Source organism: Staurois parvus, unplaced genomic scaffold (genome assembly GCF_062004578.1).
Source record: "Staurois parvus isolate SC_StPar_1 unplaced genomic scaffold, SC_StPar_1.0 ptg000381l, whole genome shotgun sequence".
In the NCBI taxonomy this organism is placed as follows: domain Eukaryota; kingdom Metazoa; phylum Chordata; class Amphibia; order Anura; family Ranidae; genus Staurois; species Staurois parvus.
The window spans coordinates 316,384-341,452 of record NW_028318177.1 but is presented as its reverse complement, the minus strand read 5'-3'; the positions used below and the strand labels follow the sequence as shown (position 1 = coordinate 341,452).

General features: G+C 41.5%; 1 protein-coding gene across 1 annotated transcript in view; it reads right to left on the bottom strand.

Annotated features, from left to right (window-relative positions):
- The window catches only part of LOC149455918 (transient receptor potential cation channel subfamily M member 7-like), an 81,568-nt gene that overhangs the window by 7,600 nt on the left and 48,899 nt on the right, over positions 1–25,069 (bottom strand). Inside the window, exons 22-32 of the mRNA XM_089685692.1 lie at positions 21,578–22,521; positions 21,349–21,392; positions 20,692–20,788; positions 19,412–19,482; positions 12,874–12,911; positions 12,757–12,782; positions 8,704–8,754; positions 8,558–8,623; positions 7,498–7,781; positions 4,611–4,693; positions 4,302–4,507 (exon numbers count right to left, since the gene is read on the bottom strand). Coding sequence (XP_089541818.1) covers positions 4,302–4,507; positions 4,611–4,693; positions 7,498–7,781; positions 8,558–8,623; positions 8,704–8,754; positions 12,757–12,782; positions 12,874–12,911; positions 19,412–19,482; positions 20,692–20,788; positions 21,349–21,392; positions 21,578–22,521 — 1,910 coding nt within the window. The remainder of the gene's footprint in view (positions 1–4,301; positions 4,508–4,610; positions 4,694–7,497; positions 7,782–8,557; positions 8,624–8,703; positions 8,755–12,756; positions 12,783–12,873; positions 12,912–19,411; positions 19,483–20,691; positions 20,789–21,348; positions 21,393–21,577; positions 22,522–25,069) is intronic.

Here is a 25,069-nt window from a genome sequence, read left to right as displayed (position 1 = left end):
TCAATATTTTGTGTGGCCGCCATTATTTTATAGCACTGCCTTAACCCTCTTGGGCATAGAGTTCACCAGAGCTTCACAGATTGCCACTGGAGTCCTCTTCCACTCCTCCATGACGACATCACGGAGCTGGTGAATGTTAGAGACCTTGCGCTCCTCCACCTTCCATTTGAGGATGCCCCACAGATGCTCAATAGGGTTAGAATAAAATAGGATAGAATAAAATATTTACAAAAATGTGAGGGGTGTACTCACTTTTGTGAGATACTGTGTGTGTGTGTGTGTGTGTGTATATATACAATATCTTTGTCAATATAGTGTATATATATATATATATATATATATATATATATACACTATAGTCATATATATTTGAGCAACTGTTTCAAAATAAAATATAAATTATGACATTATGTCGAGTAAAGAGATGCCAAATATGTCAAGCCTATAAATTGGTTGCATCCCCCAAACGACTGCAAAATACTATACCAAATATTATCCATAAGAGACGCTTTAAAAATGTTTACAGCTCATTAGTTTAGCATTAGCCATCCATAATCATTCTAGAATTATATCTCTCACTTTGATGTTCATGGAAATATGTGCTATGCAATTGTTTTCATTGTACGTATTTGTGTCGAGCCTGCTATTGAGTTAACAGCTGCTACTTTTTGACCCTTTTAATGATAATAAACGTGTGTCTGGTAGAAAGAGTGGTGAATGTATTTACAAAAACAATTAAGGCATAGTGCTAAAGCAAAAAACATAAAAAAGAAAAAAAATTTGTATGTCTGGCATAAAAAAGTTTTTAAAAACTTGAGAGCCAGGGAGAAGAAATGTTTAATTGTAGCTCTGGGGCTCTGAGGAAGAGGCAAGTCCTCGAAACGCGTCAGCCTATTGGATGTCTACACTCCCTATTGCGGACTGTTACTCAGCGCGGTGTTGACCCAGCTGTTCTTTATGATGTGCCTTGACTATATTGTCATTTGTGAGAACAACACCTACTTTATTTTTTATTAAACATAAAAAATCTAAGCCCTGATTCCCACCAGTGTGACTTGTCATGCGACTTGACAGGTCAAAGTCACATCTCATTTGTGGCAATGGAACGGTGAAAATTGGTGTGACTCTGAAAAAGGTTCCTGCACTATTTTTGTGTGACTTGTACTGACATCGGTTAAATGAAATCACACAGAATGTCAGCAAGCCTCAATGAAATCTCACTGAATAGTCGGCTTTGAAGTCACGCTGAGCAGAGCGACTTTAAAGCCACACTGGTGTGAACCAGGGCTAAAGGGGGTTGGTCCCCCTCTGACAAGGCAGATCGGATTGGAGGGCAGTTGGGTGTAAATGGACAGAGGAGTCAATTTACTCCCAGCTACCCGGGCTCTGTCCACATCCACTCTACAGAAACTGAGCGGACAAGACATTTCATCCGCACATTCTGCTCTGATCAACAGGGGATCCATAGACAGATCCTCTCCTGATCAATACAGAGTCCATGCCGTGTGAAAGGGGCCTAAAACATATTCCAGCATTTGCACACATGGATGTGCCTGGAAGGACTGTAGAATTTCTGCCTGTTAGGATTAAAGCGGAGTTCCACTCACGCTGTCAAAAAATAAAAGACAGCAGCTACAAAAAATGTAGCTGCTGACTTTTAAAAAACAGCCACTTACCTGTCCCTCGGTCCCGCGGCGTGTCCCCCGTAGCCCATTTCACCAGCCGTCCTGTATTCCAGGAGGCCGGCATCTTCAGTGTGGGCACCCGGCTGTGATAGCTTGTGGCTTCAGCGAGTAACGCTGCACTTCATGACTGATCCTATAGTCTTCTGGGACCTGTCACGTGTCCCAAAAGACTACAGGGAGGGAGGGGGGAGGACACCTTCCACTTCCGGTCGCCTAGGCGATTGGACCGGAAGTGGGAGCGGGTTCCTGTCAAATTCGGGTACCCGCTCCCCACTGTCCCCCAAAGGTGCCAATCCTTAATGGGGAGCGGGGGACCTGTCCTTAAAGCGGAACTTCCCCTTTTGGGTGGAGCTCCGCTTTAAGTATTGGGCCCAGACTAACTATTAGAGATAGGTCAGGAATGGAGAAGAACACAATTTTTGAATGCATTTTAGGTGACAAAACACCTGCACTGAGAACAACTGGAATGGCTTTCTGTCAGCAAAAGGCAAAGTACTGCAGGTTGATGGCGCCAATTTGCACCATGTTGGTGCCCAAGGATGGCTATAATATTTGTGCCTATTACAGTACAAAGTGGGTCTGCTCTGGGCACTGCACTTTGCACTCAGCCTGTGCTCCTCAAACTGGGTTACGAACTACAGTACAGTCAAGGAGGTCCTTAGTGAAAAGGTTAGGTGTTATGAAAATGCTTTTTTGATTCCAGAATAAACATCAGCGCTGTGTGAAGACAATGTATTTGCTCAACAATATCAGCGTGGGAAACTTTTTTGCCTTAAAGCAGTATTAAACCCAAAAACAAACATTCATTATATTGAACCTTACCAATTCCTAGATGCAATGCCTGCATTCGTTTTCTTTTTTAGGCTTTATTTCTTCTATTTTAGTTTGGCAATCCAGTCAATAAGTCTGTTGTTTTTCACCAGAACAAGCTCTCATGTGCCTCAGTTACATAGGAATGAGACGATCCATTTACCACTGACAGGGGTGCTTACAATGTTCAGCTTTTATTTATTTATGTAACACTTTCATCCCAAAAGGGAAACAACGGTTTGCTGTAACTGCTTATAAAGTGTGAGCTGGAGTTTGGCTTCATTTTGTTAGTGTATCTAAATCTGCTAGTACATCTAACACCCCCCTTCCCCCAGGCTGACAATGCCCCCCTGTGCTCTTTCATCAAGAGTGGAGGCACTCTAAATCCTAGTATTGAAAATCGGAAAAACAATTGTTCACATTTTTCCATGTTCTCATCCCATATTAAAAACAAGAATGCCCAAAGTGGTACGAAAACCCCCGAATGGCAGACGACAACTTCCCATGTATGTAGCTACAGCCTATGTCTGGTCTATGGTTGTACTTTATTTCCGATCAGGCACAGACTTGCTCATTTGATTTTTATAGGATAAATACTGTACTAATTAAACAAAAAATGGACGTTATGATACTTAATGAGAAAAATATCCCTTTGGAAATTTTTGTCTGAACAGTCCATATCGGCTCTCAAAAGCAATATACTAACTAATAGAAGATAGAATGATCGTTCTGAATATGGATATGTTCATCTGATTTTCTAATAGTGTGTACTAGGCTTAATACAGGAGATGTGTTACCGAAAAGACCACCAGGTGAAAACAAGAAAAAAAGAAAACTAATGAAGCCATTACAACCAATGATTGGTAAGGTGCAATACATTATATTTTTGGTTTGGGGTTTAATACCGCTTTAATCTCTATGTTAAATATTCTATTTGCAACATTCTGCTTTGCCTTAGGACCCATTACCATCTGGCGTTTCTGCCTCCAATCCCAAATCACACTGCAATCCTGGCAACACATACCACACATGTTCGGTTTTCATTCATTTTCAATAATACCTAAAAGCGGTGCAGTTTTGCTGCCATAAAGTGTGCTGTAATCGTGGCAGACCGCTCCTGCTCCTACTTTTTTGGGTGACAAGATTCACAAGATGCCTCAATTGCAGCTCGATTTATCGTGCAACAATTATTTATTATTTATTTATTTCAGGTACTTATATAGCAACCATCAATTTACGCAGCGCTTTACATATATATTGTACATTCACATCAGTCCCTAACCCTCAAGGGGTGTACAATCTAAGGTCCCTAACTCACATTCATACATACACATACTAGGGACAATTTAGACAGGAGCCAATTAACCTCCCAGCATGTCTTTGGACAACACTGCACTTCATTTAGGTGCCATTGAAAACTAATAGCGCCCAAACATGTATGGTGCATTTTGCCATTATTGCAGTGTGATTTGGGATCACAGTGTGATTCTGCCTGCAATCCCTAATTGCACTGCAATTGTTGCAAAGCATTTAGAATGCTATTGAAACTGAATGGTACCCGAACATGTTTGGTGTGTTTTGCCAATATTGCTGTGCGATTAGGAATCGCAGGCAGATTCACAGCAATTCTGCCAGAGATCCTAAAACACCAGGGGCCTTAAAGATAATATATTTGAAAAGTAAACCAGTTCTATAAATGTTAACCACTTAAATTAAAATGTGACTTTACAATGGTGGGTGTAAGGACAGAGACACATTACATTTTTTACCGATACTATGAAGGACCTATTAAACGAAATGACCTACCTTGCAAGTCCAGGACCAGAAATTCCCCTCTTGTATACTCATAGGTCCAGTGGCTGAAGGCCAGCATTGTCTTCTCCAGCTTGTTTGATGGGACTGTTTCGTTGCCAGTGTTATTGTTATATTTTCTAAATCTTCCCGCCATACATTCTTCAATTGTAAACCACTGTCCAACTGAGTGACAATAGAGAAGGAACACTTCCAGGAATCTGCCATGAAAGAATATTCCATCAGTTCTGCAAGTCACAAATCCTCAGCAGAAGTACACATACTCAATTCAAAAAGCCATGTACTTGAACACTCAGTACTTACTTTGGAGTATATGGGATTGCTTTGGGTTTCATTTGGTTGAAAGCAAACAGTAATTTTTGGGCAGCTCGTTGTTGCTGGATTTCCTAGAATAGAAGTAGAAATAGAAAATTTCAGATAAAATGTAGATAATATGTTGGCATATGATCACTAAAAAAATAACAAAGGCTGCATGTGTATTATAATGATATTATCAACACATATTTTATTCATTCACTGGCCACTTTATTAGGTACACCTGTTCAATTGCTTGGTAACACAAATTGCTGATCAACCAATCACATGGCAGCAACTCAGTGCATTTAGGCATCTAGACGTGATGAAGCTGACTTGCTGAAGTTCAAAACCGAGCATCAGAATGGGGAAGAAAGGGGATTTAAGTGACTTTGAATATGGCATGGTTGTTGGTGCCAGACGGGCTGGTCTGTGTATTTCAAAAACTGCTGATCTACAGGGATTTTCATGCACAACCATCTCTAGGATTTACAGAGAATGGTCCGAAAAAGAGCAAACATCCAGTGAGCAGCAGTTGTGTGGATGAAAATAACTTGTTGATGTCAGAGGTCAAAGGAGAATGGGCAGGCTGGTTTGAAATGATAGAAAGGCAACAGTAACTCAAATAACCTTGTTACAACCAAGGTATGCAGAATACCATCTCTGAATGCACAACACATTGAACCTTGAAGCAGATGGGCTACAGCAGCAGAAGACTACAGAGGGTGCCACTCCTGTCAGCTAATAACAGGAAATGGAGGCTACAATTAGCACAGGATCACCAAAATTGGACAATAGAAGATTGGAAAAACATTGCCTGGTCTAATGGAGTCTTGAATTCAGCTGCAACATTAAGATAGTAGGGTCAGAATTTGGCGTAAACAACATAAAAGCGTGGATCCATCCTGCCTTGTATCAATGGTTAAGGCTGCTGGTGGTGTAATGGTGTGGAGGATATTTTCTTGGCACACTTTGGCCCCTTAGTACCAACTGAGCATTGTTTAAACCCCACGTCCTATCTGAGCATTGTTGCTGATCATGGCGACCCCTTTATGACTACAGTGATGGCTCCTTCCAGCAGGATAATGCACCATGTCACAAAGCTTAAATCATCTCACACTGGTTTCTTGAACATGACAATGAGTTCACTTTACTGCAATGGCCTCCACAGTCACCAGATCTCAACCCAAATAATGCACCTTTGGGATGTGGTGGAACAGGAGATTCGCATCACGGATGTGCAGCCAACAAATCTGCAGCAAATGCGTGTTGCCATCATGTCAATATGGACCAAAATCTCTGAGAATGTTTCCAACACCTTGTTGAATCTATGCCAAGAAGAATTAAGGCAGTTCTGAAGGCAAAAGGGGGTCCGACCCAGTACTAGCAAGGTGTACCTAATAAAGTGAGTGGTGAGTGTATATGCCCTTCAGACCTTTATTTCCCTTAAAGCACAGCTACAATACCTTCTGTCACCAGCTCTTGTAATAACTATAGCATCTATGCTATTTTTTTTCTATCAAAACAAGGTTTACTGGGCAAACTTAGCAAAGAAAAGTATTAAATGCAATTAACTTGCTTACATACTATGACAATAATACAGCATGCCCCAACTACCTATAAACACTTGTGGATTTGCTGGGCCTTCCATGGCACATGTATGAGGAAGAGGTATAGAATTTTATGTTGGTTTCTGTTGAAAAGTATAATCAAACGTCACAGTAACACTAAAATACTGTAGGGAAAAATATTTAACTCCAGGGAGTGGGGAAGATTACTTAACTTTAACACCACTTAATTTCTTCATATTATATTTTTTGGGGGGAGGAGGGTGTAAAAAAATTACAGGCCCCAGGTGCCAGATGTGCTAGGTATGCCACTGAGTAAATGTATCCATGACAGCGCCGAAGCTGGGTAGAAGTGAGCTCTGAGTTGTTTGGGTCTCTGCTGGTGCTCCTGGCTCCTCCCCCCCTCTAACTGACCCTATAGCAAGCCACTTGCTATGGAACACTCTGCGCTCTGTGTGAGCAAGGCTCCACCCTCCCGCCACTCATTCACTCCTCACAGGCTGTGATTGACAGCAGCAGGAGCCAATGGCTCCCACTGCTGCCTCCATGGCCAGTGAGGAGAGAGAGAGAGCAGGCAAGCTGCTCTCGGGCATAGCATTGGATTGAGATTGTGATGGATTTGGTAAAATGCCTATTTGGTTTCCTATTGAATATATATATATATATATATATATATATATACACTTTTCTTTATACACATTTTTATACATATTTATTTTTATATTCTAATACTATTTCTGTCCTCATATTTATAAATGTTTAGCATGAATACATATGTTGTGTGAATATTTTCTGCCTGCTGGGCTTTGTGGTACTTTTACGAAATCCTTGCTTAAGAAATGTTTGCTCACAAGCACCGACCCCCTCCCATCGTGCCAACTTGAAACAAAGGAATGTTTTTCTTTCTATAGATAAGACCTGGAAGAAGATCACACCTATACCATGACGGGGATTGTTTTCGTGTGGAAATGACCAATCAAAGACTAATATAATGCTTATGCTGTTGTCACATGACTCTCGCATCATTCTGCATATATAAGCTCACTTTCTCATTATAATAAACTAGAAGTGTTCATAGACTGAACTTGTGTGTCAGCGTGAGTCTCTTCCAGTGTGCGCACATTCCAAAGCTAGAATGATAAATTAGGACAGGAACAGATAAGCACTGGACGATTCAGTCCTCGACTAAACCAAGATCAGACTCAAATAAGTTTGCTGTTTAGGAGGATGGCCCTCTAACAAGAACTGGCTTAACCTTCCCACAGCACACAGCCACAGCAAGTATGACAGTGACCCATTATATATATAATTATAGAAGTTTGACTCACCTGGAGGCACAGCTGCAGCACGGTACCATCTTTATATACATCTGACCAGTTATTCACCACCTCAGGAAGGAATGACTTGATGATATAGAGGTGCCCAGCCTTGAGGATGTCATTCTCAGACCATGTACAGGCCACTTTCACAGCCCGTCTCAATCCACCTCCCATTTCTTCCCTAGTTAGTATCTCAATTGTGGCATAATAGCCATTATGAGACCAAGATGACATGCTGTTGTTCAGGATGTTTGGTGAGCTTTCTTCTAGCCGATATACAGTGGCCAGCTCTCCTACAACAAACCAAGCACACTTTTTAGATATACACACTCGATTTTTAACACTTAGTCTATATTATGTATCTGAGAAAAACAAAACTAGAACGTAAAGCGGAACTTTACCTATATCAACTTGATAAAAAATAATGTTTTATCAAGGAACATGCACTACACATTAATAATTATGATACCAAAATGAGTGTATGCTGTAAATTGCTTCCAACATTGCTCCTGTTTCCACTTGGTGGAGGCTGCCATTTTGCTGAAGCCTGGAGTCCCAGAGCAGCAGTAAATCTTTAGGCCAGGGTTTCTCAACTAGGGTTCCTCCAGAGGTTGCTAGTGGTTCCTTGAGCAAAGAGCAATTTCTGCCTCTCAGATAAGTTCCCAATGACATCTTTGATCTTTTTAGGTATTTGTAAGGGAGGGGGTAATTCTTCCCAGTGACCACAAGTGTAAGGAGCATCCTTCCCATTTGATCATCACACTAATGTATTGTGAGTTGTAGATATAGTAATTATTAGCGGTGTTCCCTGAGACTGTAAAGTAATTTGTAGGTTTCCTCTGTGCTGAAAACATTAAGGCGGCTTTAGGCTGTCATTTGGTCACCCTCTCGGCAACTAAGCATGTGCAGCGCAGGGTGAGACAGTGTATTACTGGATTTTAAACAGTATAGGCACTTATTTTTAATATTTTACATAGCTATACCTTCAAAAGGGGCCAGCCTGAAGTGATCTAGCAGGACTCAATTTTCTGATTATGTTCCACTTTAATCAATCTACTTTGCTGCTTACCTACAGGAGGCAGGGGTGTAAAGGGAATACTTTGGGAAAGCCGGTATAGGTTGTTTCTTTCAATGGCTGTTGGTGATACACAGAATAAAATTGGTTACTGAGAATAATTTTGTTTTTTGACAAAATGTTTCATAAATAATACTCACCAGAATAATAAAAAGAGTTATCCATTGATGTTTTAAAATCATGGCCAAATCCTAAAAAAAAAAAAAAACAAAGTGTTTCAATTAAAATGCAGCTTTATTATATTCTACACGTCTAAATGTTAGCATTTTAACCACTTGTCTATCGGGCACTTTTAACCCCTTCCTGCCCAGGCCAATTTTCAGCTTTCAGCGCTGTCGCACTTTGAATGACAATTGCACGGTCATACAACACTGTACCCAAACTAAATTTGTATCTTTTTTTTTAGACAGATAAAGCTTTTTTGGTGATATTTATTCACCACTGTTTTTTTTAATTTTTGCTAAACAAACTAAAAAAAGGTTTTTCTTAGTTTCTATTATAAAATTGTGTAAATGAGTAATTTTTCTCCTTCACTGATGTGCGCTAATGAGGCTGCAGTGATGGGCACTGATAGGCTGCACTGATGAGGAGGCACTGGTGGGCATTGACAGGCATCACTGGTGGGCATTGACAGGCATCATTGATGGGCACTGAAAGGCAGCACTCATAAATGGCACTGATAAGTGGCACTGATAGGCGGCACTGATTGGAACTGTTAGGCAGCACTGATGGGCACTGATTGGTGGCACTGACTGGCACTGATAGGCAGCACTGACTGGCACTGATAGTTGGCACTTAAAGGCAGCTATGATATGTGGCATTGATGTGCGCTGATATGTGGCATTGATGTGCACTGATGGTCACTGGTATGTGGCATTGATGGGCACTGATTCACCACGTTCGTAGTCTGCTGGTCTTTATACAAAAAGCATGCACATTTTGTTGTGTTGTCTGCTTATACTTTATGCCTCCATTATATTTTCTTATATTTTTCAGATATCTTTAATTCAGACTGAGCTTATGATGGAAAATGCACAATCAGAGGTCATCTACAGTAAAAACTCGATGTCACAACAAACAGTAGATTCAGATATGCACACAGCTGAATTTATATGCATATGAAAATCCAAAAGAGGAAAATGGGAGGATATTCCTCATCAGAGCCCCCCACCTGGCATTGTGATGACAATAAGGAATAATCCGATGGTGTGGGTGGGGTACTGTATTGTAGGGATTGATATGAAGGCAAGATAGTATGATAATATATTAAGAAGCTTAGCACTGGAATGCTTTTTTGTACATAAGAGATTTTATGAATGCCATATGTTGACATTTTAATTTGTAATAGTTTCTAATAATAAATTGATATATTTTGACAAAGATTGAATAATGGACTACTTTAAAAGGTCCCATTGTCTCCATTAGTTTTTTTTTTTTCTGGTTATATTTGGGGTGTTGGTACATGACATAAACAGTGCAGGTTATATGCAGACTTGATATTTCATTAAAAGGTTCCTCCTCCCAAACCATATTGTCCCTTTAAAATAATGGGCAACCTCATTGACAAACGGCAATGCTCTAAAACAAGCATCACTAAATGGAGGACCGTGGTCCGGATCCGGACACAGAACCATTCCTATTCCAGACCGCAGCCTCACCAAATAGTTGTGTGAATGTCCTCTTCCTGCCGCTGGCTCACCCGCCTGCCACTGCCGCTATTATTCTCAAGGAAGGGCACAACATTGGAGGCACAACAGGTCTATCCCTTTCATAACATCGCAGCACTCCCCCCTCCCCACACTGTCCTACCTTATTCACACAAGACGGGAAGCACGGCAGGTCTGGACACTGGGCAGGACTTTTCATATTAAAAGTGAGTGATTGGTTGCGGGTGATTGGTTGCTAGGCAGTGGGGTGGTCCAAGCAATCATTTACCCGCCTTTAACATGAAAAGTCCCGCTCTATGTACAGACCTGCCATGCTTGCCGTCTTGTGTGAATAAGGTCGGAAAGTGGGGGGGAGGGGGGAGTGCTGCGATGTTATGAAAGGGACAGGAATCTGTAATATGTGGGGAGGACTGTGATGGGGCGATCTGTGATGAGGGGGGTCTGTGATGGGGGTAAGCAGTTTGTGACGGGGGTAAGGGGTCTGTGATGGTGGTAGGGGGTCTGTGATCGGGTGGTCTGTGATGAGGGGGGTCTGTAATGGGGGTAGGCAGTCTGTGATGGGGTAGGGAGTCTGTGATGGGGGTAGGGGGTCTGTGATGGGAGTAGGGGGTCTGTGATCGGGTGGTCTGTGATGAGGGGGTCTGTAATGGGGGTAGGCAGTCTGTGATGGGGTAGGGAGTCTGTGATGGGGGTAGGGGGTCTGTGATGGGAGTAGGGGGTCTGTGATGGGGCGATTTGTGTTGAGGGGGGTCTTTGATGGGGGTAGGGGGTCTGTGATGGGGGTAGGGGGTCTGTGATAGGGCGATCTGTGTTGAGGGGGGTCTGTGATGGGGGTAGGGGGGTCTGCGATGGGGCGGTCTGTGATGTAAAAGGGAGGGGGAAGGTGGTGGGGGAGGAACTGTGATGTGCATGGGAGGCTGTGATGTGAAGGATCTGAGTCATAGCACCAACATGACACTCGGACCTCCACTGGAAGAAAATTTTACTGACCGGACCCCTGTGAATTTTAATTCGGTACCCCTGCTCTAAAGATAGAAGGTCAACATTTAGAGGAAAAGTCAAGATCTGCATGTAACATAGGTTGCCTATAATTCTGGGTCATTTGCTCATTTTGATATGTACCTTTCACTGAAGGTAAAATCTGCTAATGCCTATTTTGTTATCACTTTGCATTGCCCAAGCCTGTGACTGGCTTACTTTAAAGTGGTTGTAAACCATTTATACCTAATGAGGTAGCTAACCTGATACCCAAAGATGTAACATATCCTCCTACAAAAGTTGTGCCTGTTTATCTGCAGTCTTCTCTCCTCTACATCCATTCAAAGTCCAGAAATTATACAGCTTGTCTGAGTTTTCATAAATCAGGGGGGCAGGGAGCTCAAGTTACACTCTGCAGAACTCAGTGAGGTGAGAGCTGAGAGCTGTTTGGAGGGAAGGAACACAACCCCCTTCACACAGCACACAGGAACAGAGCTGAGACTGTCAATCGTAGGCTGTGTGCTGAAGCTCCCTCCCATATCACCTTTTTTCTCTTGGTGTCAAGAAAACTTTTCAGAAGTGACTCATACAGATAGCAGAGGAACGAGGCAGCAGAGAGAAATGACACTTAGTGCTTTGGGCTGGGACAAGTACACATTATAGAGGGATATGCTTTGTTCATATTTCATGTCTGAGGTTTACAACCACTTTAAGCATGCCACAGATTAACCTAAATATAGAACTGTAAAGCAAACCTGTAGTGACACTCTACCAGGGGTGGACTGACAACTCATGGGGCCCCCGGGCAATAGGGGATCATGGGGCCCCTGTGTCCTTGCCCAAACTCAAAAAAGCCTATGAAAAAGGTATTAGGGGCATCTCATGGGGCCCTCTACTGACCCCGGGCCCTCGGGCAGTGCCCGAGTTTTCAAATGGTCAGTCTGCCCCTGCACTCTACCCACACCCCCACATCCCACACTGTAATACTTGGTGCAACCAGCAGGCCTGGGCCATGTCACATAAGATGTAGCTGACCTGTCAGTATGACTTTCAGAAAGCTTTTGCGGTGAGCTCCAGAAGCACACTAGGTGGTCAGATTCTTTTTTTTTTATTATTCAGCTGTTCAGTGCTGTATGGTGTCACTACAGGTTCTCTTCAAATTAACAAGACAAGAGGGACTGTTGCCATTTCTAGATAAGTTACTTTTTTTTTTTACTTATGATTTGATTTGCTTTGTCTATTTATCATTTAGTCTTGTACTATCCATTCCTAGGAGTTTACTGTGTAAGACAAGATTTTACAATAATCATTTGGCACGGAGGAGCATGGTGTTTGCCCCAAGAACAGCTTTGCATAGCTCATTTTATGTGCCATGTGATGAATAATTATTATTATTGTTACACAACTTTCTTGTATAGCAAAAAGTTTGTGCAGGGCTTTACAAAATAAAGGGAAATAATACAATTCAAAACAAAAGGGTTAGAAGTGCCCTGCATGTGAAGACTTACAATCTATATCAGAAAAAAATGACTTGGTAAAATGTCTTACTTGTAAAGGTTTGTTTTTGAGGACACCTAAAAATATAATAGGAAATTTGAATAAATACTAATGCTTTTTAAAGGTTAACAATATATAAAATTATTTTTAAAACATGAATAAACTTACGACTTAGGGCCTGAAGAATATCGGCTGTAATACTGTTCCTGTTTAAAAATGTTTGAAACATTACATGATATTACTGATACTGAAAGAGATGTTGCTAAAATCAAATTGTGAATAAAAGTGTTCCTTGCAAAGATCTTAGCAAATATTTTTTTGCTGGGTCGAAAAATACCACTGTACTCAAGAGAAATCCCCGCCAAAGGACAGAAACCGTCACCGCCGACACATAAAGGAAGAAAAATATATTTGAAATATACTCTAAATATATTCTACCCAAATATATTGACATATATTTGAAATGCTACAATTTTGGCCATATTATATATATACAGTCATGGCCGAAATTGTTGGCACCCTTGATATTTTTCCTGAAAATCAAGTATTTCACACAAAAAAGGTATTGCATTAACACATGTTTTGCTATACACATGTTTATTCCCTTTGTATGTATTGGAACAAATATAAAACAGAGGCAGAAAAGCAAATATGACATAATGTCACACAAAACCCCAAAAATGGGCTGGACAAAAGTATTGGCACCCTTAACTTAATATTTGGTTGCACACCCTTTGGAAAACATAACTGAAATCAGTCGCTTCCTATAACCATCAATAAGCTTCTGACACCTCTCACCCGGAATTTTGGACCACTCTTCCTTTGCAAACAGCTCCAGGTCTCTCTTATTGGAAGGACACCTTTTCCCAACAGCAATTTTAAGATCTCTCCACAGGTGTTCAATGGGATTTAGATCTGGGCTCATTGCTGGCCACTTCAGAACTCTCCAGCGCTTCTTTGCCATCCATTTCTGAGTGCTTTTTGACGTATGTTTGGGGTCATTGTCCTGCTGGAAGACCCAGGATCTTGGACGCAAACCCAGCTTTCTGACACTGGGCCCTACAGTGCGACCCAAAATCCTTTGGTAATCCTCAGATTTCATGATGCCTTGCACACAGTCAAGGCACCCAGTGCCAGAGGCAGCAAAACAACCCCAAAACATCATTGAACCTCCACCATATTTTACCGTAGGTACTGTGTTTTGTTCTTTGTAGGCCTCATTCCGTTTTCGGTAAACAGTAGAATGATGTGCTTTACCGAAAAGCTCTATCTTGGTCTCATCTGTCCACAAGACGTTTTCCCAGAAGGCTTTTGGCTTACTCAAGTACATTTTGGCAAACTGTAGTCTTGCTTTTTTATGTCTCTGTGTCAGCAGTGGGGTCCTCCTGGGTCTCCTGCCATAGCGTTTCATTTCATTTAAATGTCGACGGATAGTTCGCGCTGACACTGATGCTCCCTGAGCCTGCAGGACAGCTTGAATGTCTTTGGAACATGTTTGGGGCTGCTTATCCACCATCCGGACTATTCTGCGTTGCAATCTTTCATCAATTTTCCTCATCCGTCCACGACCAGGGAGATTAGCTACAGTGCCATGGGTTGCAAACTTCTTGATAATGTTGCGCACTGTGGACAAAGGCAAATCTAGTTCTCTGGAGATGGACTTGTAACCTTGAGATTGTTGATATTTTGCCACAATTTTGGTTCTCAGGTCCTCAGACAGTTCTCGTCTCCTCTTTCTGTTGTCCATGCTTAGTGTGGCACAGACAGACACACAATGCAAAGGTTAAGTGAACGTCTCTCCTTTTTATCTGCTTTCAGGTGTGATTTCTATATTGCCCACACCTGTTACTTGCCCCAGGTGAGTTTACAGGAGCATCACATGCTTGTAACATTCTTATTTATCCGCAGTTGTGAAAGGGTGCCAATACTTTTGTCCAGCCCATTTTTGGAGGTTTGTGTGACATTATGTCGAATTTGCTTTCTTTCCTCCCTTTTTTTGTTTTGTCCCAATACACACAAAGGGAATAAACATGTGTATAGCAAAACATGTGTTAATGCAATACGTTTCGTGAGAAATACATGATTTCCTGGAGAAATATCAAGGGTGCCAACAATTTCGGCCATGACTGTATATATATATATATATATATATATATATACTGTATGTTGAAATGTGTTTTTATTACAAAATATATGAAAAATATTTTAAAAATGCATTTCAAATATACTGTATGTCTTAAAAAATACAAATCTACATTTTTGGAATGCATTTACAAATATATGTAAAGATATATGTTAAAATTACTTTTTTATATGTTAAAAAAAATCTGAAGAATATATTTAAAAAATATATATTTTTAAAAATATATATTTTTTAAAATATACTCTTCAGATTTTTTTTTCAAAGGACAATGGTACCATTGTTTTAAAATCAATATTTTAATGAAGTGTTTCTCTACAGGGGTTCCACGAAACCCTAAGGCTCCAGGAGAGGTTCGCAGGGATTGAGCTGCAATCTAGCCATCAGTCACAGGCAGCTGACGGGTGGATCGCATCCCTGCATGTACAGCAGTGCCAGTAAACAAGGGGTTTCTCCACTGTTCCCGGCTGGCCCCTTCTCCCCTCCAGTCAATCCCAGGTGCTTGTATGTTACATCACCTGAGATGTATAGGAAGGAAGGGGAGCTGGTGGGGAGCAGCGTGCCACAAGAGGAAAGATCCCAGCTCCTTCCCTGCCATGCTTCATATGAAACTGGTAGGAAAGCAGTACTGTAGAGTGGCATGCTTTTGTTGTGTGCCTCATAATCTGCCCCGCTGCACGCCACATAACGTGCCCTGCTCCCCACCCCCTTGTACACTGTTTATTTCAAGTTGGACCCAGAATCGAGCATCTCTGCAGAAAAAAAAGCAAGTACAAGCTGCACATTAAATACAGTAGGTACATTTTAATACTGATTTCATTATTTAACCACTTCATGTCCAGACACATTTACCCCCGTCCTGTCCAGGCCAATTTTCAGCTTTCAGCACTGTCACACTTTGAATGACAATTGAGCGGTCATGCAACACTGTACCCACATACATTTTTTAGCGTTGTTTTGATACAGATAACACTTTGGTGATATTTATTCACCACTGGCATTTTTTTTTTTGCTATATAAATGAAAAAGTCCACAAATTTTGAAAAAAAGTCTTTTTCTTATAAAATTTTGCAAATAAATAATTCTTCATAAAACTTGGCCAAAATGTATTCAGCTATCTTTTTAGTAAAAACAAATAACCCAAATTAGTTTATAACCAAAAGTTATTTTTCAAAATAGTTTTTTACATTTTTGTTTTATTTTTTTACATTGCTATTTATGTTTTTTTTTTTACATACTGCCACCCTTGAGTACTACTTGTGGGGGGTGATGAAGATTTTTTTTTTGTTTACACTGATTGCTTTCACACCCATAAAGGCTGTAAAAGCAATCATTTCTCCTTCTCTCTGCATTCTTGCAGCCATTGAGAAATACTGTGAGAGCTGTGATTGGTCACAGCTTGTCACATGGTACAAGGCTGTTGTGAATAGCCTTGTGCCATGAGATCTCTGTGATCATTGACAGATTTCACTAGTAGTAAGTAATGATGTCAGAAGTGACATCTTGCTTACTACTATTAATGTGATCATTGATTGGCCAATCAGTGATCACATGATCGGGACCTCACACAGAGGTCCCGTACAGCGATCGCCACGTGCTCCCAGGCTGAAAATGCGAGTGCCATTTATGAACGGCAACCCGCTCCTGCACTGCTCCCTTCTGGCCGTTTATATACATGGGCCAGACGGGAAGTGGTTAAAGCACAGGTGTCAAACTGGTGGCCCTCCAGCTGTTGCCAGACTACAAGTCCCATGAGGCATTGCAAGATTGACAGTTACAAGCATAACTCCCAAAGGCAGGGGCATGATGGGACTTGTAGTTTCACAACAGCTGGAGGGCCGCCAGTTTGAAACCCCTGATTTAAAGCTATTGCTAAGCATAATTGTTCTAAAATCAGCTTGCTGATCACACCAATGTTTTGTGAGCTGTAGATGTGAACATTATTTCAGGGGTTCCCCGAGATCTCAAAATTTTTGCCAAGGGTTCCTCCACAGTAAAAAGGTCGAGAAACCCTGTTTTACACACACTGTTTTACACACTTTTTAAATCACCAAATTAGTTTTTCTCCACATAAACTAGATTTTGCCATGACCTGTTAATTCTGTTGCTATAATCAACTGAAAAGGAGGCCACGTACATCAATACTAACTGGCGGTCCTCCCCTCCTCTATTCATCCTGTCCACCTGTTAGCCGTCTGGGGGACATGCTGATGAGAGTTAGCAGCATTCACGCATCACCCATTCTATTTCAGCAGTGCTGAATGTTAGAGCAATACACTCATCTCTGGAATTACGCACTCGGGTAAAGATCTGTACGGGGGGAGCGAGTTTCCTGCCCTACCTTAAATGCAGGGACACTAGAGCACAGTATAGTACTTATTGGGGGTAATTTACTAAAGGCAAATAGACTGTGCACTTTGCAAAGTGTAGTTGCACTCTGCAAGTGCGGTTGCTCCAGAACAGAAGCTTTGCTGACTTCCATCATCCAATCATGTGCTAGCAAAATCGCTGTTTGTTTACGTTCCTTGCATGTGATTGAGTACTCTTTGCAAAGTGAAGCTTTACCTCATTTACTAAGCTTTGGAGCAACTGCACTTGCAGAGTGCAACTTTACTTTGCAAAGTGCACAGTCTATTTGCCTTTAGTAAAAAAAAAACATTATGTATTTGTTACTCCACATGAGTCTGGATACTTAGAAAAATTGCTCAACCCAATCCAGTCTATGTGGTTAACATGTGTAAGATGTCCTCAGCCTTGCAACACTCCACAAGCTACCAAGTGCTGGTAATACTTGTGAGCTAATATGGTGAAATTCAAAAGTGCTTAAATTAATCAATCAATCAAAAATAAATGCACATGTGGTTCGCTAGCTCCTTACACTAACTCATAAATAGTGCTGACACCTCAATCCAAATATTAACAATGGTGCTGCGCACCCGTGCTATTAATAGTGTATACCCATAATATAATGTGATAATAAAATAAATACTTAAAACAAACTTATATTCATCTGTGACTTGTGTTCGTGATCAAATTATAAACCTGATTATTAACAAAACCAAAAAATATATAAAATATGATGACCAAAACAAAATAATAAAATTTTCTCATTGGAATTCAATAAACCAAATAAACAATTATAACCTCAAAAAAAAAAAATGTCCGTATTAAGTGAACAGTTCTCCTAATATATGGAAAAAACTTGTGACATCCAATGGGTGAAAAAAACCAATGAATATTGCTATTTTTTGGTTTTGGTTTTGTTAATAATCAGGTTTATAATTTGATCACGAACACATGTCACAGATGAATATAAGTTTGTTTTAAGTATTTATTTTATTATCACATTATATTATGGGTATACACAATTAATAACACGGGAGCGCAGCACCATTGTTAATATTTGGATTGACTCCACAAGCTACGCTGGCTGACATGTTTCGCCCTACCCACCAGGGCTTAATCATACCTTTATGTGTAAGCGCCCAGTAGGTGGAGCAAACATGTCAGAGAGTGTGGCTTGTGGAGTGGTTCAAGACTGAGGCCATCTGACACATGTTAACCACATTGGGTTGAGTGCCAATTTTTCTAAGTATGCTACACACTACTGGATGGTGATTTTCAGCCAGCACCCCATGCCTGAGGGACTTTATACATTCTACATCTTTGCTTAGAGCGGTACTACAAGTATTAGCAGGTCACAGCAGTTTGAACGGTTAGATAGTGGCGTCCACCATTTGGGATGATTTTAGCAACAGAGTTAATATCACAGGCAGAGGTCAGGCTCAGAGACCAGTAGCTATAGCAGTAGAGAGTATCCCACCCACCAGAAGGATTGGTATACAAGTAGGTCACCCTGGCGAATGATGTGGGTTCACCAAAAATGAGGGTCTAGAACTAACTGGTATTCACCAGAACTTATGATAGTGGAGATGGGTTCTGCTGTGTGTTAGTACCAGATTACTGTCCTCAGGATTGCCCTACTAAGAGGTGAGCTAGCTGGGGTCGAGTAGCAGATATAGCAGGTAGGGATTAAGCAGAGTCTTAGTCAGTAAACAAGCCAAACATCAGTAACAAGTGGTTGCAAGTTGAGATCTAACAGAAGCGTAGTTGAGGAACAAGCCAAAGGTTGGTAAAAAATGGTAGCAATCATATGAATGGCAGTGGGAGAGCCGAGTGAGATGTTGGCTGGAGAGAGCACAATAATTTTGGCAAACAGAAAGTGCAAAGGCATGACTTTAATAGGAAGGTCATTGGAGGAGCAAAAGGGTTCAAGACAAAAAGGTTCAAGGCAGAATTATTCCAGGAATTGTCTACGGATTTTGCATTCCAGGAGGCTCAGCAAGAAGAGACATCACCAGACACAGGAGAGTTTGCAGGTTCAGACCCACGTCCTGACAGTTAAGCTATACAGACTGTGGCAAAATATATTTTTTGTGTGGAAAATAGGTAAAGCATTGATAATACTGATTTAATGCATTTTAGGCTCATTACCAAATTGATTTTTACAAAAAATTAAATTTCTTATCCTGTGTTATTCAAAATTCCTTCCCACAATCCACATACCTTCAGTAGGGCTGCCTTGGAGTCGATCTGATACAGATCTTCATACGACATTGATTTACTGTCCAAGTTAACTATATAAGACAAAATAAAACAAAAGTAAACAAAAAGGCAAACAAGAATGTGGTTATTATTAGGCTCATTGGGTGTACTATGGGCTGCAATCTGATTCTTGTTGTCAGTTGTGTAGTACAGGTTAGGACATGAGCAACTTACTAGTATTTATAGAAAATCACAAACTCGGTTATTTTGATATAAGGTCTGGATGGGCTACTCCTTCCTTTTTCCCTAGTTGGCAATCCAATAAAGACATAACAATGACTTTATGCATACATTTGGGGGGGGGGGGGGCACAGATTTATTAAACAATTTCACATTACACTCACAACACTATGGATCCCTACTGTAGATTGTGGTATCTCGACCACTGCCCAGTGATAACAAAGGCTGCCCTCAGTTAAGCTCTCTCAGACTCTGCTGAGGCCCTAAGCTTTCTCGGTTAGGGATGAGTTCATGTTTGGTCCAAATTTGGGTTCTGACCAAACCCAACAAGAGGCTGTCACTCCTTCCCAGTGTCACCCAACCATGTACATGTAGGGCATTCTCCAGTTTTCAGCTGTACATAGAGTAAGGGGCAGGGATGCTTGGGACATCATTGACCTTACATGACCATATTAGGTTAATGATGTCTATAGCATACCCACCCCTTTGTTCACATGTAGCTGCAGGAAGGGGAATGCCCTGCCCTGGCTGCTATTGATTGGGAGGCAGTGGGCAGAAGTGACAGCTTCCTGCAGGTTTGGTCTGAACCCAAATTCAGCCAAACCCTGAGCTCAACCTTGCTCCTGATGCTATGTGGCTAAATGCTGCCCATCTCCTGTTGCCCTGCCCACTTTTTTCTGCTCTAGTGACCAATCATTATTGACTTTTCAGACCCCCACTCACTCTCCTTTCCCAGGGCCACACTTCTTGCTCCTTCCTCCCTCAGACACTAGCCACTGATTGGGTTTCCACTGCCATCTTAGGCTATCTACCATTTAAACAGTGGTCACCACTGCCATGGGAACAGGGAGGCCATTGGGGCCCAATCCCGAAAAGGCTTCATCACAAGCCCACTACAGGAGCTCAAAAGTCCAGGCAGTTGTAAATATTAATTATTGTATACGTTAAAGTAAGGCATTTATTATCACCATGACTGATTTTTAAAAACAGAAGTTTGTTAGTGTGAAGCATGCCCAGAAACATTTTCTTTTACTGTATAATTGGCAGACAGTGTGACCTACATTGACTATTTAATATAGATGGAGAAGTTGGTTGGAGCTCCTTCAGGTCTGTGCAGGAAGAAGTTCTTCTCAGACTATCGTCATTGCTGTAAGTGGACTAGAAATAAAACAAGAAGGTGCAGTGTTATTTTTCATACTGGAGTTTCCTGGAAAAAGGTGACTAATTGTTAATAATCAAACGGCAGTTACATTTAGGTTTAGGAGTCTGATTATAAATATATTACCCAAGATTCACGCATTTTTATAAATGGATTCCATTGCAAGTGTGTTAATCCTGGTTGAAACTTGTGTGGATCTTCTGTGAAAATGTTCATAAATAGACCCCTATACTTTTATATTGTTCACATATTGTGAAAACAGTTATGGTTAGCGTGCTGGATATTTGGGTCATTACATTGGATAGAAAAATATCCAATCATGAATATACAGTACATTGTACTCAAATTCATATCTTTTCATCCTAACCCAGCTTTCGATATAACCTATGTTTGTGGTGTTGGATATACTGAGGAAGAGTTAGAATTTTATTTTTTTTTTTTATTGAAGTCTATGACTCCAAGGAAAGAAAACATTTCTAATCAGGACAGAAAAATGCATTCAGCAACAAAATCTAACAGAGGTTCCCCCTTCCCAAATTACAAAAAAAATCAGGTTTACCTCAGTATTCTCCGACTTCTGCTTTCTTACACACAGCTTGCGTCCTAAGTAATAAAGTATGGATATTGTAATGATATCAATCTATAATTGTCACACATGGCAAGTGTATAATGTCTAGAACAAAATCCACTTTAGCATCACATTTTGATTGTCAATTAGTTTACACAAAATGTAACTATAGTTTAAAAGAATAATCAGTAACCTTTATAAAGTCGTATTATAACATTACCTGAATGTTTAGATTTTGTCCAGAGTTTCTGAAACATCTCTGTAATGGCACTGCTGTTAGATGTTTGTTCCAATTTACTTGTTGTAGGCTTAACTGTATTTTTATGAATGTTGTCCCCATGACAATCACTAACCCCAATGGGTGACATGCCTGGTGACAGCTGACCATCTTTCATAGTTGATTCTTCATCTGATATCTTGAAATCTGAACCCTCATGGTCAACATCATGCTTGTGGATAGTATTACCCCTGTCATCAATAAATGCCAAATTTACAATGCCTTCTTTCTTTTCAGTGTTGATTTGGTCAACATAACAAAAGCTGGAAGAATCTGGACATTCTGAAAAAGTGTGCAACTGGACATTTTTAGATTGAAGAGAGTCATTAAGCTCTGGGGTGATCTGTATTTGTGGCAGTGTTTGGGCACTGGGAATTCTTGCTACACTTGAGTTACGTCTTTTTAAAGATTTAGGCTGAGAATATTCTACATTATGGTCACTGAACGATCCTTTCTCAAATTCTAGGTCTTCACATCTCTCCTTATGGCCATCAGATGAGTGAAACAAAGAACTATCTTTAGGACTAATATCTGGAATAGTGACCCTTCGCAGTGAGACTGAAGCTTTAGGTTGGATAATTGTATCCATACCAGGCTGTGAAAGGGAAAGATTCAATACTTGGTCACTTCTGCTTTTTCTCCACATGACAGAATGTCCAAGTCCATCATCAGTAGTCTGCTTCGATAAGCTAATATCACTGGACATGATGCTGTGGCTTCTATTAATCTCCAAGGTTTTCTGCGCTGATAAAGTCTTCATGGAATCCAAGGTGAGCCCTGAAAGATCTTGTAGGTGTCCAATGTGATCATCCAAATGATGAAGCAACTGTTTAATGAAAACAACATGATCTCTGACATCTTTCACATCACCAAGCATATCTTCCACTCTGGAAAGATCAAAAATAAAATGATGTAACAATGCATTTTAAGCTGATAACTGACAAATAAACAAAAAAAAGTCTATAGTACATATATCTTTGCACAGCAACCAATTAGATTAACTTTTCACTAATAATATAATAGTTTTTTGCCAATTGGAAGGCGTGATTATCACCTATGCATAAGTACAGAACAGATACAATAAAGACTGCATTGCTTAATTTCTCATAGGCAGAATAGGACAGCAGGGGGCAGCCCAATACTATGTGATTTATCCTGTGCCTTCACTTTTTATTTTATGCTTGCTCTACTTCCAGTGGACTTCTGAATATAAATTAAGTAGCAGATATTAAAGGAGTTGTCAATTTTAGTGTAATTTTAGAAATGTAACATGGGGGGCTTTTAGACAAAAAGCCCTACCAAGGGCTACAGGGGGGGAAAAAAACACATAATACTAATGTTATAAATTGAGTTGCAGTTCAGTGAGTAAAATCAGTATTTGATCCCCAAGCAAAACATGACTTAGTACTTGGTGGAGAAACCCTTGTTGGCAGGGCTGGATCTAGCTGTGGGGGTGCAGTAAAAAACATCAGGGGGGCAGAGGATACAAGGTCAACAGGGCAGTGTATAGAACCCAGTAGGGCAGTGCACAGTGGGCCAGCAAGGCAGAGAGATAGGGAAAGCAGTTTGTAGGGCAGAGTACAGAAGCCATTAGTTTGTAGGTCAGTTACAGCGGGTTATCAAGGCAGTGTACAGGGTTAGCAGGGCTGTGTACAAGGGGTCAGCAGGACAGAGGATGAGAGATCAGCAGGGGAGTGTACAAGAGTCAGTAGGGCAGTGTACAGGCGGTCAGTAGAGCACAAAATAGGGGTCAGCAGGGCAGAGGATGGGAGATCAGCATGAAAGTTTACAAGAGTCAATGAGGCAGCATACATGGGTTCAGTAGGGCAGAAGATGGGGGTCAGCAGGGCAAAAAACAGGGGTCAACAGATGAGATAACAGGGATAAGCAGGGTGGAGAGGGCAAAGACAGGGCAGAAAAAAGGGGGTCAGCAGGGCAGAGAAAAAGGGGTCAGCAGGACAGAGGACACTGGTCAAAAGTGCAGTGCACGAGGGTCAGCAGGATGGAGGACAGGGGTCAGCAGGGCAGGGTACAAAAGGTCAGCAAGGTAGAGGACAGGGGTAAGAAGTGAAGACGACAGGGTCAGAACTGCAACATAGCAGCCAGCTATACACTGCAGATTAAGGCTGTTTCTGAAAGGGAATCTGATCTCAGCTATGTGCTGTGTTGGGAGGAGATCTATTGACTGCCCTGTGTGTGGTGCCAGGACAAGGTCATCTAGCTCCCAGGGCAAACATGACAAACTAAGCCCCCCCATGTGTGAGCATCCGGCCTCAGCATAATTTCCCCCCTCAAAAAAAACAGCACTAATCAGCACGATTCCCCCCAAGCATAACGTCTGTCTGCAAGCCAAAATTCTCCCTAAATAACAATGCACAAATTCCCCCTGGTCCTAGTATAATCCCCCTTCCCAGCTCAAATCTTTGCCCCCAGTCCCGCCTCCAATGCCCCCAATTCCCTCCTCCTAGCACAAATCTCCCTTACCCAAAATATCACCCCTCCATGCACACATCCACTTTCCCCTCAAATTTCCCATCTAAGCATAAATTCCCCCCATCCCCCCTCCTAGCACAAATCCCCCCTCCTAGTACAATTTTCCTCCCGGTCCCCCCTCTTAACCCAAATTCCTTCACCACCTCCTAGCAGAATTTCCCCCCCCCAATCCTCCTTCTGGCACAAATCCCCCCACTAATCCCTCCTCCTAGCAAAAACTTTCCCAATCCCCCTTTCTAGCACAAATCCCCACAATCCCCCCATCTAGCACAAATCCCTCCGCTAATCTCCCCTGCCTAGCATAAATCCCCCTGCTAATCCCCCCTGCTAGCAAAAATCCCCCCTTTTAGCACAAATCCCCTTTTAACCCCCCTCCTAGCACAAATCTCCCCAATCTCCTCTTCTAGTACAAATTTCCCCACTAATCCCCCCTTCTAGCACAAATTCCCATCCACCAATCCCCTCCATGACAAATTCACCAAAATTCCTACTTCTAGCACAAATCCCCCGCCCCCTCTTAGCCCAAATCCCCCTACCCTCTTAGCACAAATAGGCACACAAAATCCCCCAAAGACCCCTCCCATCTCAAATCCCCCAATTCCTTCTCCTAGCAGAAATCCCCCCCCCCAAACCCCATTACCCTTTGTAGCACAAATAGCCCCTTCCCATCCAAAGCACAAATGATTTCCCCCCACACCTCTTTCTTCATTATGTACAATTTGCCTGTAAACTCCCCCAATCCCATCCTCCTAAATTACAGTCCAGAAGTTCATGCTGTGATGTTCTCTGCCCCCTTCCTCTTGTAAGAACAGTGCTGCTCCATATAGCTGATGACACAGGCTCGCTCCGTCCATCGGGCTCTATGCAGTTTCATTACCCGCCCCCTACCCACATTTACTACTGTGGGAGATAAGCAGTCCTTGGAGGAGATAGGGGCAGGTA